Source organism: Galleria mellonella, unplaced genomic scaffold, assembly GCF_026898425.1.
Source record: "Galleria mellonella isolate WM207_F2 unplaced genomic scaffold, CSIRO_AGI_GalMel_v1 utg65, whole genome shotgun sequence".
In the NCBI taxonomy this organism is placed as follows: Eukaryota; Metazoa; Arthropoda; class Insecta; order Lepidoptera; family Pyralidae; genus Galleria; species Galleria mellonella.
Window position 1 is genome coordinate 2,245,638 of NW_026442138.1, and position 17,840 is coordinate 2,263,477.

General features: G+C 36.5%; 1 protein-coding gene across 1 annotated transcript in view; it reads left to right on the forward strand.

Moving 5' to 3' along the window:
- The window catches only part of LOC116412661 (cyclin-dependent kinase-like 4), a 46,373-nt gene extending 30,601 nt beyond the window's left edge, over positions 1–15,772 (forward strand). The window contains exons 5-9 of the mRNA XM_052900553.1: positions 5,222–5,329; positions 8,871–9,013; positions 10,171–10,266; positions 11,019–11,150; positions 15,608–15,772. Of these exons, the coding sequence (XP_052756513.1) occupies positions 5,222–5,329; positions 8,871–9,013; positions 10,171–10,266; positions 11,019–11,150; positions 15,608–15,715 (587 nt within the window). The 3' untranslated portion in view covers positions 15,716–15,772. The remainder of the gene's footprint in view (positions 1–5,221; positions 5,330–8,870; positions 9,014–10,170; positions 10,267–11,018; positions 11,151–15,607) is intronic.
- The last annotated feature ends 2,068 nt before the right edge of the window (positions 15,773–17,840 follow it).

The window sequence follows — 17,840 nt, forward strand, 5'->3', positions numbered from 1 at the left end:
GCAACAATTAAAACAACAGTTTCGTCACAGACTCAACACTATTCTTAAAACGCAACTAAACGCCCGAAATATAATAAAAGCTATTAATAGTTTTGCTATCCCTATACTTACATACTCTTTTGGCATTATTACTTGGACAAAATCAGACCTAAAAGCTCTACAACGAATAATACACACCACAATGACTAAGACACATAAACATCACCCCAGATCTTGTCTACAAAGACTGACGCTGCCCAGAAAAGAAGGCGGTAGGGGCCTTATAGACATAGTGAATCTACATAATAAACAAATTACAACTCTAAGGCAATATTTCTTCAATAAAGCCGAATCCTCTCCAATCCATAAAGCAATAATAAATAGTGATCACAAATTAACACCTCTTAACCTGAAAAATAAAACGACACAAAATAACGAAAAAATTACTGAAGAAAAGACCAAAATTGCCGAGTGGACTGGAAAGTCTTTACATGGAAGGCATCGACAAGACTTATGCCAAACTAATGTCGACAAAGAGGCGTCGAACGCATGGCTAAGTCGAGGAGAACTCTTCCCAGAGACTGAAGGTTTCATCATGGCAATTCAAGATCAAGTAATAGAGACTAAAAACTACCAGAAATATATAACAAAAACCCTTACATCTGATATATGTCGTAAATGCAATAGCTGCCCGGAAACGATTCAACACATCACAGGAGCATGTAAAGCAATAGTGCAAACTGATTTTAAACATAGACATGACCAGGTAGCCAATATAATACACCAAAAACTCGCCTACCAAAACAATTTCATTACCTCCATTCATCCATATTATAAATATAAGCCTGAGAGTGTACTAGAAAATTCCACAGCTAAACTTTATTTTGATCGAGCCATCCTCACAGATAGAACAATCCACTACAATAGACCAGATATCACATTAATAAACAAAACAAACAAAACTGCTTATTTGATAGATATAGCTGTACCTAATACACACAACATACAAAATACAATAGCAGAGAAAATATCTAAATACACCGAACTTCAATACGAAATCACCCGACTTTGGAACTTACAAAAAGTGACAATAGTTCCAATAGTACTGTCCACGACAGGTGTAATACCAAAACAACTGCATCACGCGATAAATACTCTAAAGTTACCACCCAATATTTACCATCAATTACAGAAAGCCGTAATCCTAAATACATGCCGAATTGTCAGGAAGTTTCTGCAAATTGGACTAGACGTTCCTGGTACATCTACAGGTTAACATAATATTACAAACAGATTACCAGACAAATTACATTTATACAAAAAACATAGCACACAGTTATGCACTTGGCTTAGGCCCGTGTACACCTGTAAAACCGGTTTTAAGCCGAGATATCGTAAATTTAAATTAAAAATAATAATAAGATTTATTGCACATAAAAATATACAGTCATGGGCTTACAGAAATTTAAAAGTGAATTATATGTGTATAAAATGTAGCATTATGTCCAGCACATTAGTGTCTAAACTTGGCCTAGCCTGTATCTTAGACACTAATGCAGTTTCGCTATATTAAAATATATATTAATACCTAGTGTTAACACTAATAGATGCCTAGACAATGGCGGACCGGCATAAACATAGTGGGTAGGCCGTGCAAATTATTACAGCGCAAGCAACGGTCACCATACTACTCTGCAAATTTTATATTAATCGCGCGGTTGAGACGCCCTCTGTGTGACATTATACAACTACAAGACTGTCTTATTGTTACGCTGTAAATCTTATTATAATATATCTATTTGAAGTAAAACTAAAACTGATAAATATATTTAAGACTATAACTGCACCAACTGGAGTATTTATTAATGTTGTATCAAACAATTTGGTGACCCCGACTCTATCAAACACCTAGTTAATAATAGAGATACCTTAATTAGCGTACCGTGTCGCACTCGGGTCGTTGATCCGCCATTACCGAGGTGTCTATGTTTGAAACTGGTTGCACTCATTCATAACTCGTCCGGTTATGTAATTCCCAATTGTGAAACCTTGACCTTGAGGTGTGCTTTGTTTCCATCGGTTGCGTTCTGGAAAATATGGCGGCCTATTGTTGTTTGGATCGAACGAATTGAACACGTGTTTAGCTTATTGTTTTTTTTTAGTATTAGGTAAGAATAGAATAGAGCAGGGCGCCAGTGAGAGATGATAGGTAAGGATGAAATCAGGTTAGTTTTTTTTTTATGGGTAAAATGGAATGGTAACCCCGCCAGCGCTAACGGGATACACTGGCGGAGCACCAGTGAAGGGTGATTAATGAAAATGAAAACAGGCCAGTTAGCCCATCATGATGAATTCATCAGGAATTAACCATGATAGTTTCCAGTTGGAACCGCGAGGGGGTCGACCTGGTTGGGTATATTGCTAGCAACGGGATTCTCAGTCTCCATTACTAACAATCCCTTTCCTCCCAATCAGGTCAGTTAGCCTATTATCACGAATTCCACAAAAATTAACCACGGTGGTTTCCAGAGGGAATCTCGTGGAGAACGACCTAATTGCTAGCAATAGGAATGTAAGATCCCCATTACTAACAATTACTTTTACTCCTTCCATTTCAATCCTACAATGGTTCTTCAATAAACAGGATCGTGTTACCACATACATTGTTACAGAAATTGACATAGTCTGTCCAGTAGTAACTGTAGAATAACTTTTTATCTATTAGTTTAAATAAAGCAGTTATTTTTGAAGAAGATTTAACAACTAATGAATTAATTAAGATTTATGCATGGAGGGAGACCCACCTGGGGTTGTGTGCACGTCAAAATTGTCTGGTGCCCATAGCCCATAGCCACTAGGATACGAATGAAGATCTATAAAGACATGTCTGAGAGTACCTAGTGGGTCTTAAGGCGCCAGGCCAGGAGGCAGGAATATGATTTCATATATGCCAATGATTCACAGTCATCATCATTCTCATCATATCAGCCGTTAAATGTCCACTGATGAACATAGGCCTCTCTTTTCTGGGGATTTTGCGACCAGTTGTTATGCTTGGTAGGCGAATTGGCAACCGCACTTAGGTTTTATTGTTGTTTCAAAAAGGACGCTGCTGTCCATCTTTTGTTCACCAGTGGATAGTTAAAGGCGGATGTAATTAAAATAATGGTAGTTTACAGAAATCAAGTTCAAGTATTATGTAACTAAATTTTTGAAAATTTATGACTCTACCTTTCCCCCATGTAATGCACTGTAACATGCATAGAGAACTATACCTCCTCTTCCTTCCTTTAAATGTTACGTAACACCAAAGCGACTATTTTTATCTAAAAGTCACAACATTAATAAATACTAGCAAGGAAGACCTAAGCCGAGGCCGAGCCCTAAGCCGAGGCCGAGCCACTCTGGCGCCCTTAGGCGCACACCGCAGTCCATAAGTAAGAGTCGACACCTCTGTCGCTCCCCTCTCGCGGGCTTGGGGTGCCATCTGCACTCGCCCCTGCATACGCGTCCGGTGAAGCTGTAAAAGCTACCCACGGCCAACAGCAAACAAATTCAGGAAAAAAAAACTAGCAATAAAAACAAAATAAAAATTATATACGATACAGTCAAGGGGTTTCCTCGTGAAACAAACGAAAAAGGTTATGAATTTCCTCTCACTATCGTACCGCTTGCCATCGGCAGGGAGTCCGTCCTCAAGCCTTAGAACCAAAATGGTCACGCACAGTTTTAGTGATGAATTCTCCCGCTAACACTCAGGTTGTAGAATGATCTTCCTGCCGAGGCTTTCCTTAGAGACTACAGCATGGATTCATCGAAAATGGCGTATTGAGGTTCCTTAAGGGTCACTGGTGTTACAGGCGTCCATAGGCTACGGTAAGCCCGTTTACCATTAGACAAGCCGTATACTTATTTGCCACCATAGCTAGCATAAAAAAGCTTGGGAGATTTTAATTTCTTAGTTCTTTATTTAAATAAATAAATGATTGCTCTCAGCAATAAGACCGCCTTACTGTACTTATACAATTGTATCGTTGTTTGTAAATTGTCTTGTTTATTTCCTATATTGTATAATGCAAATAAAGTATACTCATTTATTCATTCATTCAATAAAACAATGTTACGTAACGCGTTGTTTCTCTCCTCCCTTCTACTGTAACGCTTATGATGCATTACAGTGGCGAAAGGGGGTGAGGGTTTACAAGACGTTTTACAAGAATTCTTCCCTCCCCCTAAACTGTGGTACGTAATTATTAAACGTCCAATTATTAAAATATCCAGAAATTTAATAATATTTAAGATTTCATTACAGAGCCGTCTATTATAATTTAATGAAACATCCAAATAACCTACATTTATTGCATGTCATCGTTACATAATTCTACAGCGTTTATACCATAGTATAACACCAACAAATTACCCCATATGCTGGGTTAAAAATAAAATTCGCAAGGTCTACGAGGGGTTGAAAGTTGGTGTAGATACGAAGTTACTATATTTACGCATTGTGGCCTGATACGCCAGCTGTCTTTGAAAGTACATTAATCAAGTTTACTCGAGTCTTTATATTTTTAAATCAAGAAAAAGTATTTCATAAGGCTGTGATATCTTTGTTTGTTTTTTTTTTATAGAATTTGGAATCTTATTAAATGCGAAAGTTTGTAACGATAGATGGATGTTTGTTACTCTTTCACGCAAAAACTATTAAATAGATTTGAACGAAATTTGGTACGCAGGTAGGTTTTTAATTTTTTTTTTTATGGATGATAATGAAATAACAACTCTGCTTGCGCTAACGGTATACGCTGGCGGGGCACCGGTAAGGGATGATAGGTGAGATAAAAAGGCAAGTTAGGTAGCCGATCATGATGAATTCATCAGGAATTCAGCATGTCGATTTCCAGGGGGACCTCATGGAGGTGGACCTGGCAGGGTATCTTGCTAGCAATTGGACTGATAGTCCGCTTTGCTAACAATCCTTCCCCACCATACAACCTTATTCAAGAATCCCATGCAGTAGTCGCAAAGGCAAAAACCTATTTTATAGTGTCCTTTTATCCTAAGATTCCACCGTTGAATTATGCGTTTATAATTTTTTTTTAATAAATCTTTGTTTTAAATTAAAGATAAATATACAAGATAACTTCCAGAAGTCAGCAGAGAGATCTCAGGCTATTTGTTGTGTTTAGCGTAAGTCATGGGAGCGTGTAACTAACAGATATCTTCCACTCTACATGCCCAGGCCCTGGCGAAAGCTACACCGACTACGTGGCTACGCGTTGGTACCGAGCGCCTGAACTGTTGGTGGGCGACACTATGTACAGCACACCTGTCGACGTTTGGGCCATAGGTAAATACATATTTAATGATATATATATATATATATATATATATATATATATATATATATATATATATATATATATATATATATATATATATATATATATATATATATATTATTAAAATGAAGCCTATATTACTCGCTGATAATCTTAGCTTTCTGCAGGTGAAAGAATTTTTAAAAGCGATTAAATCATTTTTGAGTTTATCCATTACAAATCAAATCGTTCCTCTTCATAATTTCAGAAAATATGCAAATATGAAGTCCTAAAATAACTAAATAAAATTATGGAAAACTAATAAGGTGTATTGTTATTCTACGACCACAATTTTATAACCTATAAACATATAAATTTTACTGCCTACCAATTGTGTTACTTAGAGAAATTAAGTAATATTTACATTATAAAGAAAAATATTATAACATTATTTTATGTATGCAATTTATAATTAATTTTCATTTATTATATTATTGTAATATTTTTCCTCTTTATATATTTAATTAACTTTATTGATCAATTAAAAATATGGTACAAAAGGCGGATTTAATGCTAGCAGCATTCTCTACCAGTCAACCTTTGGAATGAACAGTGAATCACGAATGCGGTACTTCATTATTAGAATGATTATGATGATAATAGATATGTTGCAGTCAAAACTCTTAATCAATCAAAAGTATTATTGACTAGCAAAATCAGTCAAAAGTAATTTTGACCGTATGCTTTAGTCAACAATACTTTTGCCTAAAATAACAGTTAAAAGTACCTAATCTAACCTAACCGCTTTGCAGTCAAAAGTACTAATAACTGTAATTCGCCGTTTGTGTCCCGGCATAAAAGGGGCCACTCCTTCCTTTCCTATGGGTGTCGTAAGAGGCGACTAAGGGAGGGCAAGGAATAGGCAGCAGCGTTCTAAAACATCTAAAAAAGCCTAACTGTAGTTGCCAATCCGCGTGCCAAGTGTGGCAACTACTGGCAAAACTCCCCAAGGGGGAGGCTTATGTTCATCAGTGGACAGTTTAAGGCTGATATGATGATGATTATATGTAATAGCAATAAGTAAATCAGACTACAGTAAAAAAAACTTTTGTCTCTATATTAAAATAAAAAATTAGACGAAAATTAGACACAGTAGACCCAAATCGTACCCGGAGGTATCAAGAATTTGTCTATGCTAACCAGCCACTTTTCCCCATCCCTATGCCCCCTATTTTAGCTACCGTTATTTATTCCTATTTCATAGCATAATATAATAATGCTATTGGTCTAAACAATAAAATTAATCACTAAAAACCATAGCAGCAATTAATATTTTTTACTCTTTTGCTATAGTAAACTAAACAGGCGCTTTTCGTCATATTCCTTACTTTCATAACTGTAGACATATAAGTTTTATATATTAACTGATACCAGCGACTTTGTCCGCGTGGTAGTTGTTATTCCTGTTTAGTATATATCGATATATGTACGCATTTATTATCTCAGGGAATATTGGATCAAAATTAACAAATGGCGTGTCGTTCTCACTTTCTTTCTCTTTGCCTTAGATTAAAATAACTTTAAGTACAAAGGTTGTGTACTAAACTGTATAAGTTGCTATAGTTTTTAACTATCCTGTGGGAACTCTTTAGTTTTCCATGATTAAAAGTATGTAAAATGTTGAGCAGGGATGTAAGTTATCAACATGTAAAATTTCATTTCAATCCGTTCTATACTTTCGGAGATTAGCCCGTACAAACAGACAAACAAACAGAGAAACAAAATGTTTAAAAAAATCTGGATGTGTTTTATTTCACTTTTAACATCCTCTTGACTCGGTTTTTAGCGTTTTTTTTCTGAATACAGTCATTTGACCTCTACACTTTTATTATATGTATAGATTCGACCTTACGACATATATACCCGCCATATTGATCGCATAATAATATATATTTAATTTGTAAATAAAACTCTAAACATAGCTTAGTAATAAAATAGTAATAAATGGAAATTATTACTGACATTACACCGAGAGATTGAGCTTTCACCTTGAATATAATATTTACTCAATCGATTTGATTTTGTACTATAGAATTTTACTTAATAGTACAGATAAAATGAGTAATGTCCAATAATGGAAAATAATTCTTTCTTTTTAATATAAAAATCGGTTTAAACATTTTGTCTACATGTTTACGTACCTAATACTAAAGATTGGGGGGAAAGGGATTGTTAGTAATGGCGACTGAGAATCCCATTGCTAGCAATATACCCCACCAGGTCGACCTCCTCGCGGCTCCCCCTAGAAACTATCATGGTTAATTCCTGATGAATTCATCATGATGGGCTAACTGGCCTGTTTTCATTCTCACCTATCACCCTTCACTGGTGCTCCGCCAGCGTATCCCGTTAGCGCAGGCGGGGTTACCATACCATTTTCACCCATCAAAAAAAAAATACTAAAGATTTGACCCGCCTTCATACAGGTAAATATTATTTTTGAAAATAACAAACAACCTATGTTATTCGCTGATAATGTAGCTTTTATATATTTTTTTTTAAATTAGTTGAATTGTTTTTGAGTTCATCCATTTTAAACAAATAATCACATCTTTATTTTTTTTTTATAATACAGTGAACGCTCTATATAAACAACTCATTTGAACTACTTTCAATAAAAAAAATACATACATACATACATACGAGTACATATCTGTCACGCCTGTCTCCCATTAGGGTAGGCAGAAACAATGGAACGCCAAATACTTCGATTCAAACAAACCTCTTTCGCTTCTTCCACATTCATCAGTCTTTTCATACACGCTCGCCGGTTATGGGTACTTTTAATTTGGCCCTTCTTCAGCACGTCGCCGCCCTAGACGGACGTATGTCGACCAAATAAAAAAAATCTTATTAGGAATATTTGCTTATAAGCGAAAAAGGAGTATAAAAATAGTTAGCTCCTGGAAAATATGTTTACTTATTTATTTTACTAATTAAGCTGAGTAGAATAAATAAAACATAAAGAATGTTGATTATAGAGAGGTTTTTTTTTTTTTTTTGATAGGTGAAAATGGTATGGTAACCCCGCCTGCGCTAATGGAATACGCTGGCGGAGCACCAGTGAAGGGTGATCAATGAGAATGAAAACAGGCCAGTTAGCCCATCATGATGAATTCATCAGGAATTAACCATAATAGTTTCCAGGGGGAGCCGCGAGGAGGTCGACCTGGTTGGGTATATTGCTAGCAATGGGATTCTCAGTCTCCATTACTAACAATCCCTTTTTCCCCCCGGGATTATAGAGAGGTTATTATTTAGAGCGTTCACTGTATTTAGTATTTTTTTTATACTACAAAGGTGGCCAACAAGCATACAGCCCGTCTGATGGTCAACAGTTATAGTAGCCTATGAACGCTTGCAACACAATACAAAACGTAACAAATAAAAAATGTGTATTAAATATTAGTATAAAAATAGTCTACAAAATGGAAATTTGTGCTTCTGGATAACTTACTGAGGGAATAACGAAGGTCTTAACTACGAGTGTATAAACATTTTTCCATGCAGGATGTGTATTCGCCGAGCTATTGTCAAGTGAAGCCCTCTGGCCTGGCAAGAGCGACCTGGACCAGTTGTACCTCATTAGGAAGACCCTGGGCGATCTCCTACCTAGACATATGACTATTTTCTCACAGAACACATTCTTTCAGGTAATACATTAATAATTAGTTATTTATTTATATGCTTTTGTACATTCACTTATGGATTTTTTATGGGTGAAAATGAAATGGCAGCCCCGCCTGCGCTAACGGTAGGTATACGCTAGTAGGGCACTAGTGAAGGGTGATCGATGAGAATGAAAACAGGCCAGTTAGCTGATCATGATAGATTCATCAGGAATTAACCATGATTGTTTCCACGTGGAGGTCGACCTGGTTGGATATATTGCTAGCAGTGGGATTCTTAGTCTCCATTACTAACAATTCCTTTCCCCCCTAGTATAGATATTAGGTTATAATAAAAATATACACAAGGGGACTTATTCCTTGAAGGGATTTCTACTAGTCAACCTTGAGAATCCGAAAGGAGAAAGTGTCTATAGGGTTTGTATCTCTTTTCATTTAATAGTTTCCTCTTGTCGGTGCAACTAATCATCATCAACTAATCATAAACATCTTCCTCCAGCCAGCTCTATCCCAGGCCATATCCTTGATCTCCCTATACGACATGACACCTAGTGTTTCTTTTATCTGTCCCATATAGTTATTCCTCGGTCTTTCTCTTCCTCTTTTGCCCTCTATTTTTCCTTCTACTATGCTCTTAAAAACAATCGTCATGTCGTATAAGGTAGCCCAGCATTTTGCCTTCTATTCTCTATTATTTTAATTAATGTTCTTTTCTCGTTCACTCTTTGTTTGTTTGGGTTTGTATATAAAGCATAAAAAAATATTAAATTAATAATAATTTATTTAATAATATAATTAATGTACCATTTAATTTTGCGTTAATATCGATTATAATAAAAGAAGTAATAGTGTTAAATTATCACACTCATATTTTACTCACTGGTAACTAATTAAAACGGATTTCTATTTTGTTTTTTATTACAATTTTTAAGAGAATTGAGGCAAAATGCTTTTGTGTGCGTAACTGGAAATGGCAAATAAGCAGACGGTCCATCACTCTTTCTAAGAGTTAAGATTTTTCGAATTCTGAAACACGAGTAGGACAAAAGTACCCTTCTACCCCTACACGACCTTTATATAAAACTGCCCTCTGGTTCTCTCTATTTGTCTGTTATTTCTGGTGTCTCTTATTGATGCTAAATACGGTATTCAGTTAGTTTTATATGAAGTAATAATTGCAGGGTATGGCGCTGCCAGAACCGACAACACTGGAACCACTGGAGAAGAAAATCCCGCAGCGATATGCACATAACGAATTGGTTGTAGATTTTTTAAAGGTAAGAGGTAGTTAGAAGTAAACTCACACATATACACATTGGGTGACGTGGTAAATGGTTAGAATATTATTAGTGGTAAAACTCTACTTTGGATTCTGCAAGTGATTCTGAATCCATTTTAAAAGGCCGGCAGCACGCCTGCAATGCCGTTGGTGTTGTGGGCGATCATGGACGGCGGTAGTCACTTACCATCTGGTGAGCCGCATGCTCGTTTGCCCCCTGTGTTGTAGAAAAAAAAAACATTTAGCCCGAAAGAATATGGGTCGAAACTTTACATTTTTATATATCTAACTCAGTGTTTTTCAAAGTGTATGTTGCGACCCCCTAGAGGGCCCCTAAATCTCTACGAGGGGGTCGCGGAAGTTCGTAAAGCCGTAAAATAGACAACGTTCAAAAAGATATTTTTATTAAGAAAATGTTCATTTTAGATAGGCTAACATATATAAATTAAGAAAATTTATGTTAACTTACCTAACTTATTTGACTTAGTTACCTTTTCCATGGATGTGTTTTGCAACGTAATCCATGTCTGTTTTTTATTGTTCATTTTATTATTTTTAATCGATAATTAACTATGGAAATAAACAAAAATGTACCGACTTGATATTTTTAAAATAGTAAAATACGTATAGGTTTGAAACGGCGAAGAGTAGGAGGTCATACTGTAAAAAATTTTGAAAACTACTGCTCTAACTTAATACTAAGTTGGTAGCTTGACACGCCATGTGATGATAACTTAAATTCTCCCCCAGAAATGCCTCGACAAAGACCCGATGATGCGGTGGACATGTGAGCAACTCCTGAGGCATCCTATCTTCGAAAATTTCCTCTTCACAGTCCCACACTCCGATCACGAGGAGTACGAGAAAGCGAGGAGAGCACAGGTACTTAGGTCTAGATACTTTTTTTTCTTTTTTTTTTGATGGGTGAAAATGGTATGGTAACCCCGCCTGCGCTAACGGGATACGCTGGCGGAGCACCAGTGAAGGGTGATAGATGAGAATGAAAACAGGCCAGTTAGCCCATCATGATGAATTCATCAGGAATTAACCATGATAGTTTCCAGGGAGAACCGCGAGGAGGTCGATCTGGTTGGGTATATTAATAGGCTTTTCAGTCTCCATTACTAACAACCCCTTTCCCCCCTAGATACTATAAATTACATAGAACCATATTAAATACATGACGACAAAAATATTGCATAATTGTTATACTAATAAATAGTTATATGTACCTATATTCATATAGTAATATAATATGTTTACCCGGTAGCGCCATCTACCACTCCCCTAGATGCTCCTAGAGGTTGCCGGTCGGTCTTCTTCTGATACCTTCTTCCACTCTTACTTTTTAGAGGAATAGGAGTTAGCGGCTTTATTACTAGCTATATATTTTATCAGATCGACCTGAAAACTTGCGAGAAACCATTGTGATTTATTAGTGGGGAATATGTCACGATTTTATGCTGTGTGCTCCCGAAATAGAATGGTACCGCCCATTCCTTTCCCGTGGAAGTCCTAAGAGATGACTAAGAGAAATTACTAGTCGAGGGATGGGCAGCAGTGTCCCTCTTAAAACATTATCAAAGCCTAACTGCGGTTGCCAATCCGCCTGCCAAGCGTGTCAGCTACTGGCAACCTCCCCTTTATTGGGGAGTCAATATTGGTCAGTTAACGCCTAATATGACGATACCGACGTAACGATTGGCCATCTTACTTGACTATATCCTCACCTCATCCCTCTTTGGTACCCCGCCAGCGTAGCGCAGTCGTCGTTACCATTTTCATTCATTAAAAAATCCTTACTTCCTTTTCAGCGCAAATTTACTCAGCGTCAAACGAGCACAGATAATGTCTCCTTACCGCCTCATTCCACTCCATCCATATCGACTACAGAGAACAAAAAATCGAAGAGCAAAAGGAAATGACCGTTATAATTGATGCATATGTATTACATAATTCTAGGTACCTACTCGTTAGTTAGTTGAATTTAATTCGTTCGACCCGCTTTGTAATCCTATTAACTTTATAAATGCGCAATTTTGTAAGAATAGATGGATGTTTGTTACTCTTTCACGCAAAAACTACCGAACGGATTTCAATGAAATTTACTACACTTGTAGGTCATATCCTAAATTAGCACTTAGGATATTTTATGTACTAATCCACGCGGGCGGAGACGCGGGATAGAGCTTTGTTGCGGTGTTTCACAGGTCACTAGATTGATCTGCCTGTCTTTTTAGTTAGGATTTATAAGCAGTCCATGATACTGCTCATGTCTATAGGCGACGGTTACCACTTTCCATCAGGTAGGCCGTCAGTTTGTTTGCCATTCTAAGTTATATAAAAAAAAAAGTATAGGCTTCACCACTATTACCGCCGCTGACCGCAGCGTGCAGTGATAAACAGCGCGCTGGTCGCGCAGTGCTGCTCGCGATACAGCCGTGAACCGCGCCCATGAATAAGGGCTCCTACTAGTCGGGTATTCCTGCATTAAAAAAATATTAGTAAAATCGATTATAAATAAATAATTAAAAATTTCGAATTGTTTGTTTTGATAGGTGAAGTTTTTTTGTAATGGATGATAATAGAGTGGTAACCTCGCCTGCGTTATCGGTATACGCTGGCGGGGCACCAGAGAATGAAAAAGCAGGTCAGTTACCCCATCGCGATGAATATTCTGGAACTTAATGACCTTAAACAATTTAACTCTGTCACTAATGTACAAAATAAAGTGCTGGACCTGTTACTGTGCAATGAGGAAATTGTGGAGGTCTCTGAGTGCTCAAATCCTGTAAGAAATATAGACAAATATCATATACCCACCAGGCTTAATTTCTATAAGGGCGACTATAATGCAATTAACTTATGTCTCAAGTCGATACCCTGGACTGAACACTTTGACTCCTGCAATGATGTTAATGAGATGTTGTCGAAATTTTATGATTTATTACAAGACACTATTAATTCTTACATCCCTATAACCACAACACGAAAAAATTCATACCCTGTGTGGTTTTCATCACACTTAATATATTTACTTAAACAAAAAAATAAATACCACAAAAGAATAAAAAAATATAATAATTTACTTGATAAAATAGAATATGATTATTTGAGAGGTGACTGTAATAAATTAATAAAAGAATGCTATAATAGATATATTAATGAAATGGAAAATGAGTTAAAAAATAATCCCAAAAAATTCTGGACGCATGTGAAGGGTTTGCGTAGAAATAGTTCATCGTATCCAAACACAATGACCTTGAATAATAATACTTCTTCTGATGCTGACAAAATTTCATGTATGTTTGCGAGTCACTTTTTTTCGGTGTATGAGGAGGAGGATAATTGTGGAAATAATTTCACTCCTGTGATGACTTCTCAAGTACTCGACATGATCGGTTACATTCATTTGACGCCAGAGGAAGTTAAAGGTAAACTTAAAAAACTAGACACAACAAAGGCTATAGGCCCAGATAAAATACACCCGCTATTTCTTGTAAAGTGCGCTGATACATTGGCTCTTCCATTGAGTATGATTTTCAATCAATCTCTCGGTTCGGGCATATTTCCTGATGAATGGAAGAAGGCTAATATAGTACCGATATTCAAGAGCGGTAATAGGGAGAACATATCTAATTATCGACCAATATCTCTGTTGTCATCGATGTCTAAGTTGTTTGAGTCAATGGTTCATTCAGTTATGTACTCTCATATAAAAAAGTACATAGTAGATATTCAGCACGGATTTATGGCAGGGAGATCAGTAAACACTAACCTTATACTTTTCACCTCAGAGTTAAAGGAAGCAGTCGATCGAAATGTTCAGGTGGATGTGGTTTACACAGATTTTGCAAAAGCCTTTGACAAGGTAAACCACTATATCTTAGTGAAAAAATTGCAAACATTTGGAATAGGAGATAATTTGCTGGAATGGTGTAAATCTTACCTTAGAAACCGTTCCTCGAGAGTAGTATTTGACGGTGTTCAATCATCCTCCATTGTGGCTTCCTCAGGTGTGCCTCAGGGCTCTATTTTAGGACCTCTATTCTTCAATGTCTTCATTAATGATATTATGCAAAATATTAAGCATAGTAATGGATACCTATTCGCTGATGACTTTAAAATGATGAAGATAATAACAAAACCATCAGATGTGGAATGTTTTCAGAAGGACATCGATTATTTAATCAAATGGTGTAATAATAACAAAATGTATTTAAATACTTCAAAATGTTACCACATAAAGTTTACACGGAAACTAAAGAAGTTGCAATCGCATTATTTTATCAAGGGTAAGCAGCTTCAAGAGGTTAGTGTTGTGCGAGATCTTGGGGTTTTGATGGACAGTCAACTAAGATTTTCGGAACATATTGATAAAATTGTAAATGAATCAAATAAATCATTGGGTTTTATCCTTAGGAATACAAGGTGTTTCAAGAAACCATCCACTGTCATTCAACTGTACAATAGCTATGTCAGAAGCAAGTTGGAATATTGCAGTATGGTGTGGTCACCTATGTACAAGATACATGAGGACAGAATAGAGAGAATACAGAGGACATTCGTTCGTAGCCTAGCTTATCGTTTTAAAATATCAAGAAATATGAAAACCTACAAAAACAAAATTAAACATTTTCACCTTGATGAACTATGCCTGCACAGATCTTACCTTGACATGTCTTATCTTCATAAGTTAGTGAATAATCACATTGATTGCCTGCCTCTACTGGGGAAACTAGATTACAATGTTCCTACTAGAGTGCCGCGGCATCCTTGTAATCTATTTAAAAATGCAGCTTGCCGAACAAACTTGGGTCGCGAATCACCTATCGTCCGCATAACGCGTCTGTATAACGATATTGTAAAAACCAAGCCTGAACTTGATATTCACTGCGATAGTCACTCTGTATTCATGACTAAATTAAAGTGTTGATATACCTCCCCATTACATTATATTTATTTATATTTTATAATAATTTGAATACAATTTCCATTATTTATATTATATTATTATTCATATTGTTAATATCTTTACTCATTTATTAATTTAATTATATTTTAATGTTTGTCAAACACAAGGCATGCTGTGGTTGCCTATAAATGTAAGAACGGTGAGATCTGAGCTGCCAGTGTATTGTATTAAAACTTAGCTTTATTGTAGCTGTATCTTATGTTGGTAATCCTGTAAATAAATAAATAAATAAATAAATTCAGCACGATGGTTTCCAGTAGGAACTACATGGAGTTAAACTTCAGGGTATATTGCTAGCAATGAGAATGGTAATCCCCTTTCCCCCCTCTTCGGTAGGTGAAGTTAATTTTTCGATGTTTCACAGGTGCAGTCGTCTCCCCTGCTGCCCCAGTTGATCGTAACGGACCGCAATCAGCCGGCCAAAGGCAAGAAGTCCGAGATGGACTCGCGGAGCCACCTGCCTACCATCTGACTACCACCACCCGCGCGACACCGAAACAATTTATTGTGATTAAATTATTCATATGCATTGAATTTGTTTCATTCAATAATCTACTCAAAATTTCCTGGGGGAAGAGGTTTGTTTGGAATCGGCTTTAGCGGCCATATTTTTTTTATGTATGATAATGGAATGGTAATCCCGCCTACGCTATCGGTATACACTGGCGGAGTACCCGTGAGGGATGATAGGTGAGCATGAAAGTAGGTTAGCCAGGTATTGCCCATCGTGACGGATGCAAAAATAATTAATCACAATGGTTTCCAGAGGGAGCCGCGAAGAGGTCGACCTGATAAGGCTTGCAAGCAATGGGGCCATTAGTCCATATTACTAACAATCCCTTTCCGGGGGGAAAGGGATTGTTAGTAATGGAGACTGAAAATCCCATTGCTAGCAATATACCCGACCAGATCGATCTCCTTGCGGTTCTCCCTGGAAACTATCATGGGTTATTCCTGATGAATTCATCATGATGGGCTAGTTGGCCTGTTTTCATTCTCATCTATCATCCTTCACTGGTGCTCCGCCAGCGTACCGTGGTTACCGCCACCGTTAGCGCAGGCGGGGATACCATTCCATTTTCACCCATAAAAAAAAAACAATCCCTTTCCCCCTTAGCGGTTTCATTGCTAGCAATGTACCTTGTCGGGCAAACTTCAACGCGGCTCTTTTTGGAAACCATCGCAGTCAATACCGAAGTCACCACGATAGGTCAAATGACGAGATGTCTTCTTAATCGCAGACAAGGTTACCATTCCAGTTCTACACCATGCAAACAACTCAAAATTTGTCATCAGATCTTACACTACAAGTATTTTTTATGCACCATTCTGTTGTGTGTAATTTATTTGTGATATCCGCTGGAATGATATTGGCTCTAAAATACAGTTTATAAAAAAAGAGATCATTAGTTTTGGAGACTGTAAAATTTAAACCGTAAAACCCTAATATATAAAAATACTATGTCATAATGTCATTCACACTTATCTTTGCAAATATTTATAATAAAATCATTTATTTAATATAATGTTACAGATGTGTATTGTTTGCTCCTATGTTATAGAATAGTTTATATCCTAACTAGCTTTTACTCGTGACTTAGTCTGTGTGACCAGGATATGTTTACATAAAAAGTAACCCATATTCTTCTTCATCCAATATAGTAAGTGTATAAAAAAATTCATTTGTTTAGTTAAGCCATTAGGACGCTGTAAGGCAACATACAAACAAACTCACTTTCACATTTATAATATTAGTAAGGAGAAGTGCTGTTATTATATATCCATGCAGGGGGGTACGGAATTAGTAATGGGCTATAACAACTCCATTTCTATCAATGTACCCTATCAGGTCAACCTCCACACAGTAGGGGGAAAGGGATTGTTAGCAATGGAGTTTGACAGCCCCATTGCTAGCAATATTCTTTGTTAGGTCGACCTCCACGTGGTTCCCCCTGGAAACCATCGTGAACAATTCTTGTTGAATTCGTTACGATGGGCTAATTGACCTAGTTCATCCTCACCTATCATCCTTCACTGGTGCCCCGCCGGTGTATAAAGATAGCGCAGGCGGGGTTACCATTCTATTATCATCCATTAAAAAAAATAAAAAACCTCCACACAGTTTCTCTTGGAAACCATCATGGTTATTTTTCATGGAATTCTAACTAGGCTAACTGACCTGCTTTCATCCTTACCAATCACCTCTCACTGGTACCCCGTCAATGTGTACCGATAGCGCATGCAGAAATACCATTACATTATCACTTATTAAAAAAAAACTACCCATGAAAGGAAAGTTGCTAATCTACACTATAGGTGTAAATGATAATTCCCATTGTGCATGTATAGAGATATCATATTAAAATTAACATAAGTTTTAAAAATAATATAATATTTTTATGGTACAATTGAGATTATTGCAAGTTGATGCTGACAATTCTTCTCTATATGTAAACTTCTTATGTTGGCTCCATAATTATTTTATCAAACTTTAAGTTTAAAAAAACTTTAAGTTTTTAAAAATTACGTATAGACGTCCCATAAAAAAAAAAAAAAAACTACACAAAATATCTTTAACAATATTTAATAAACAAATA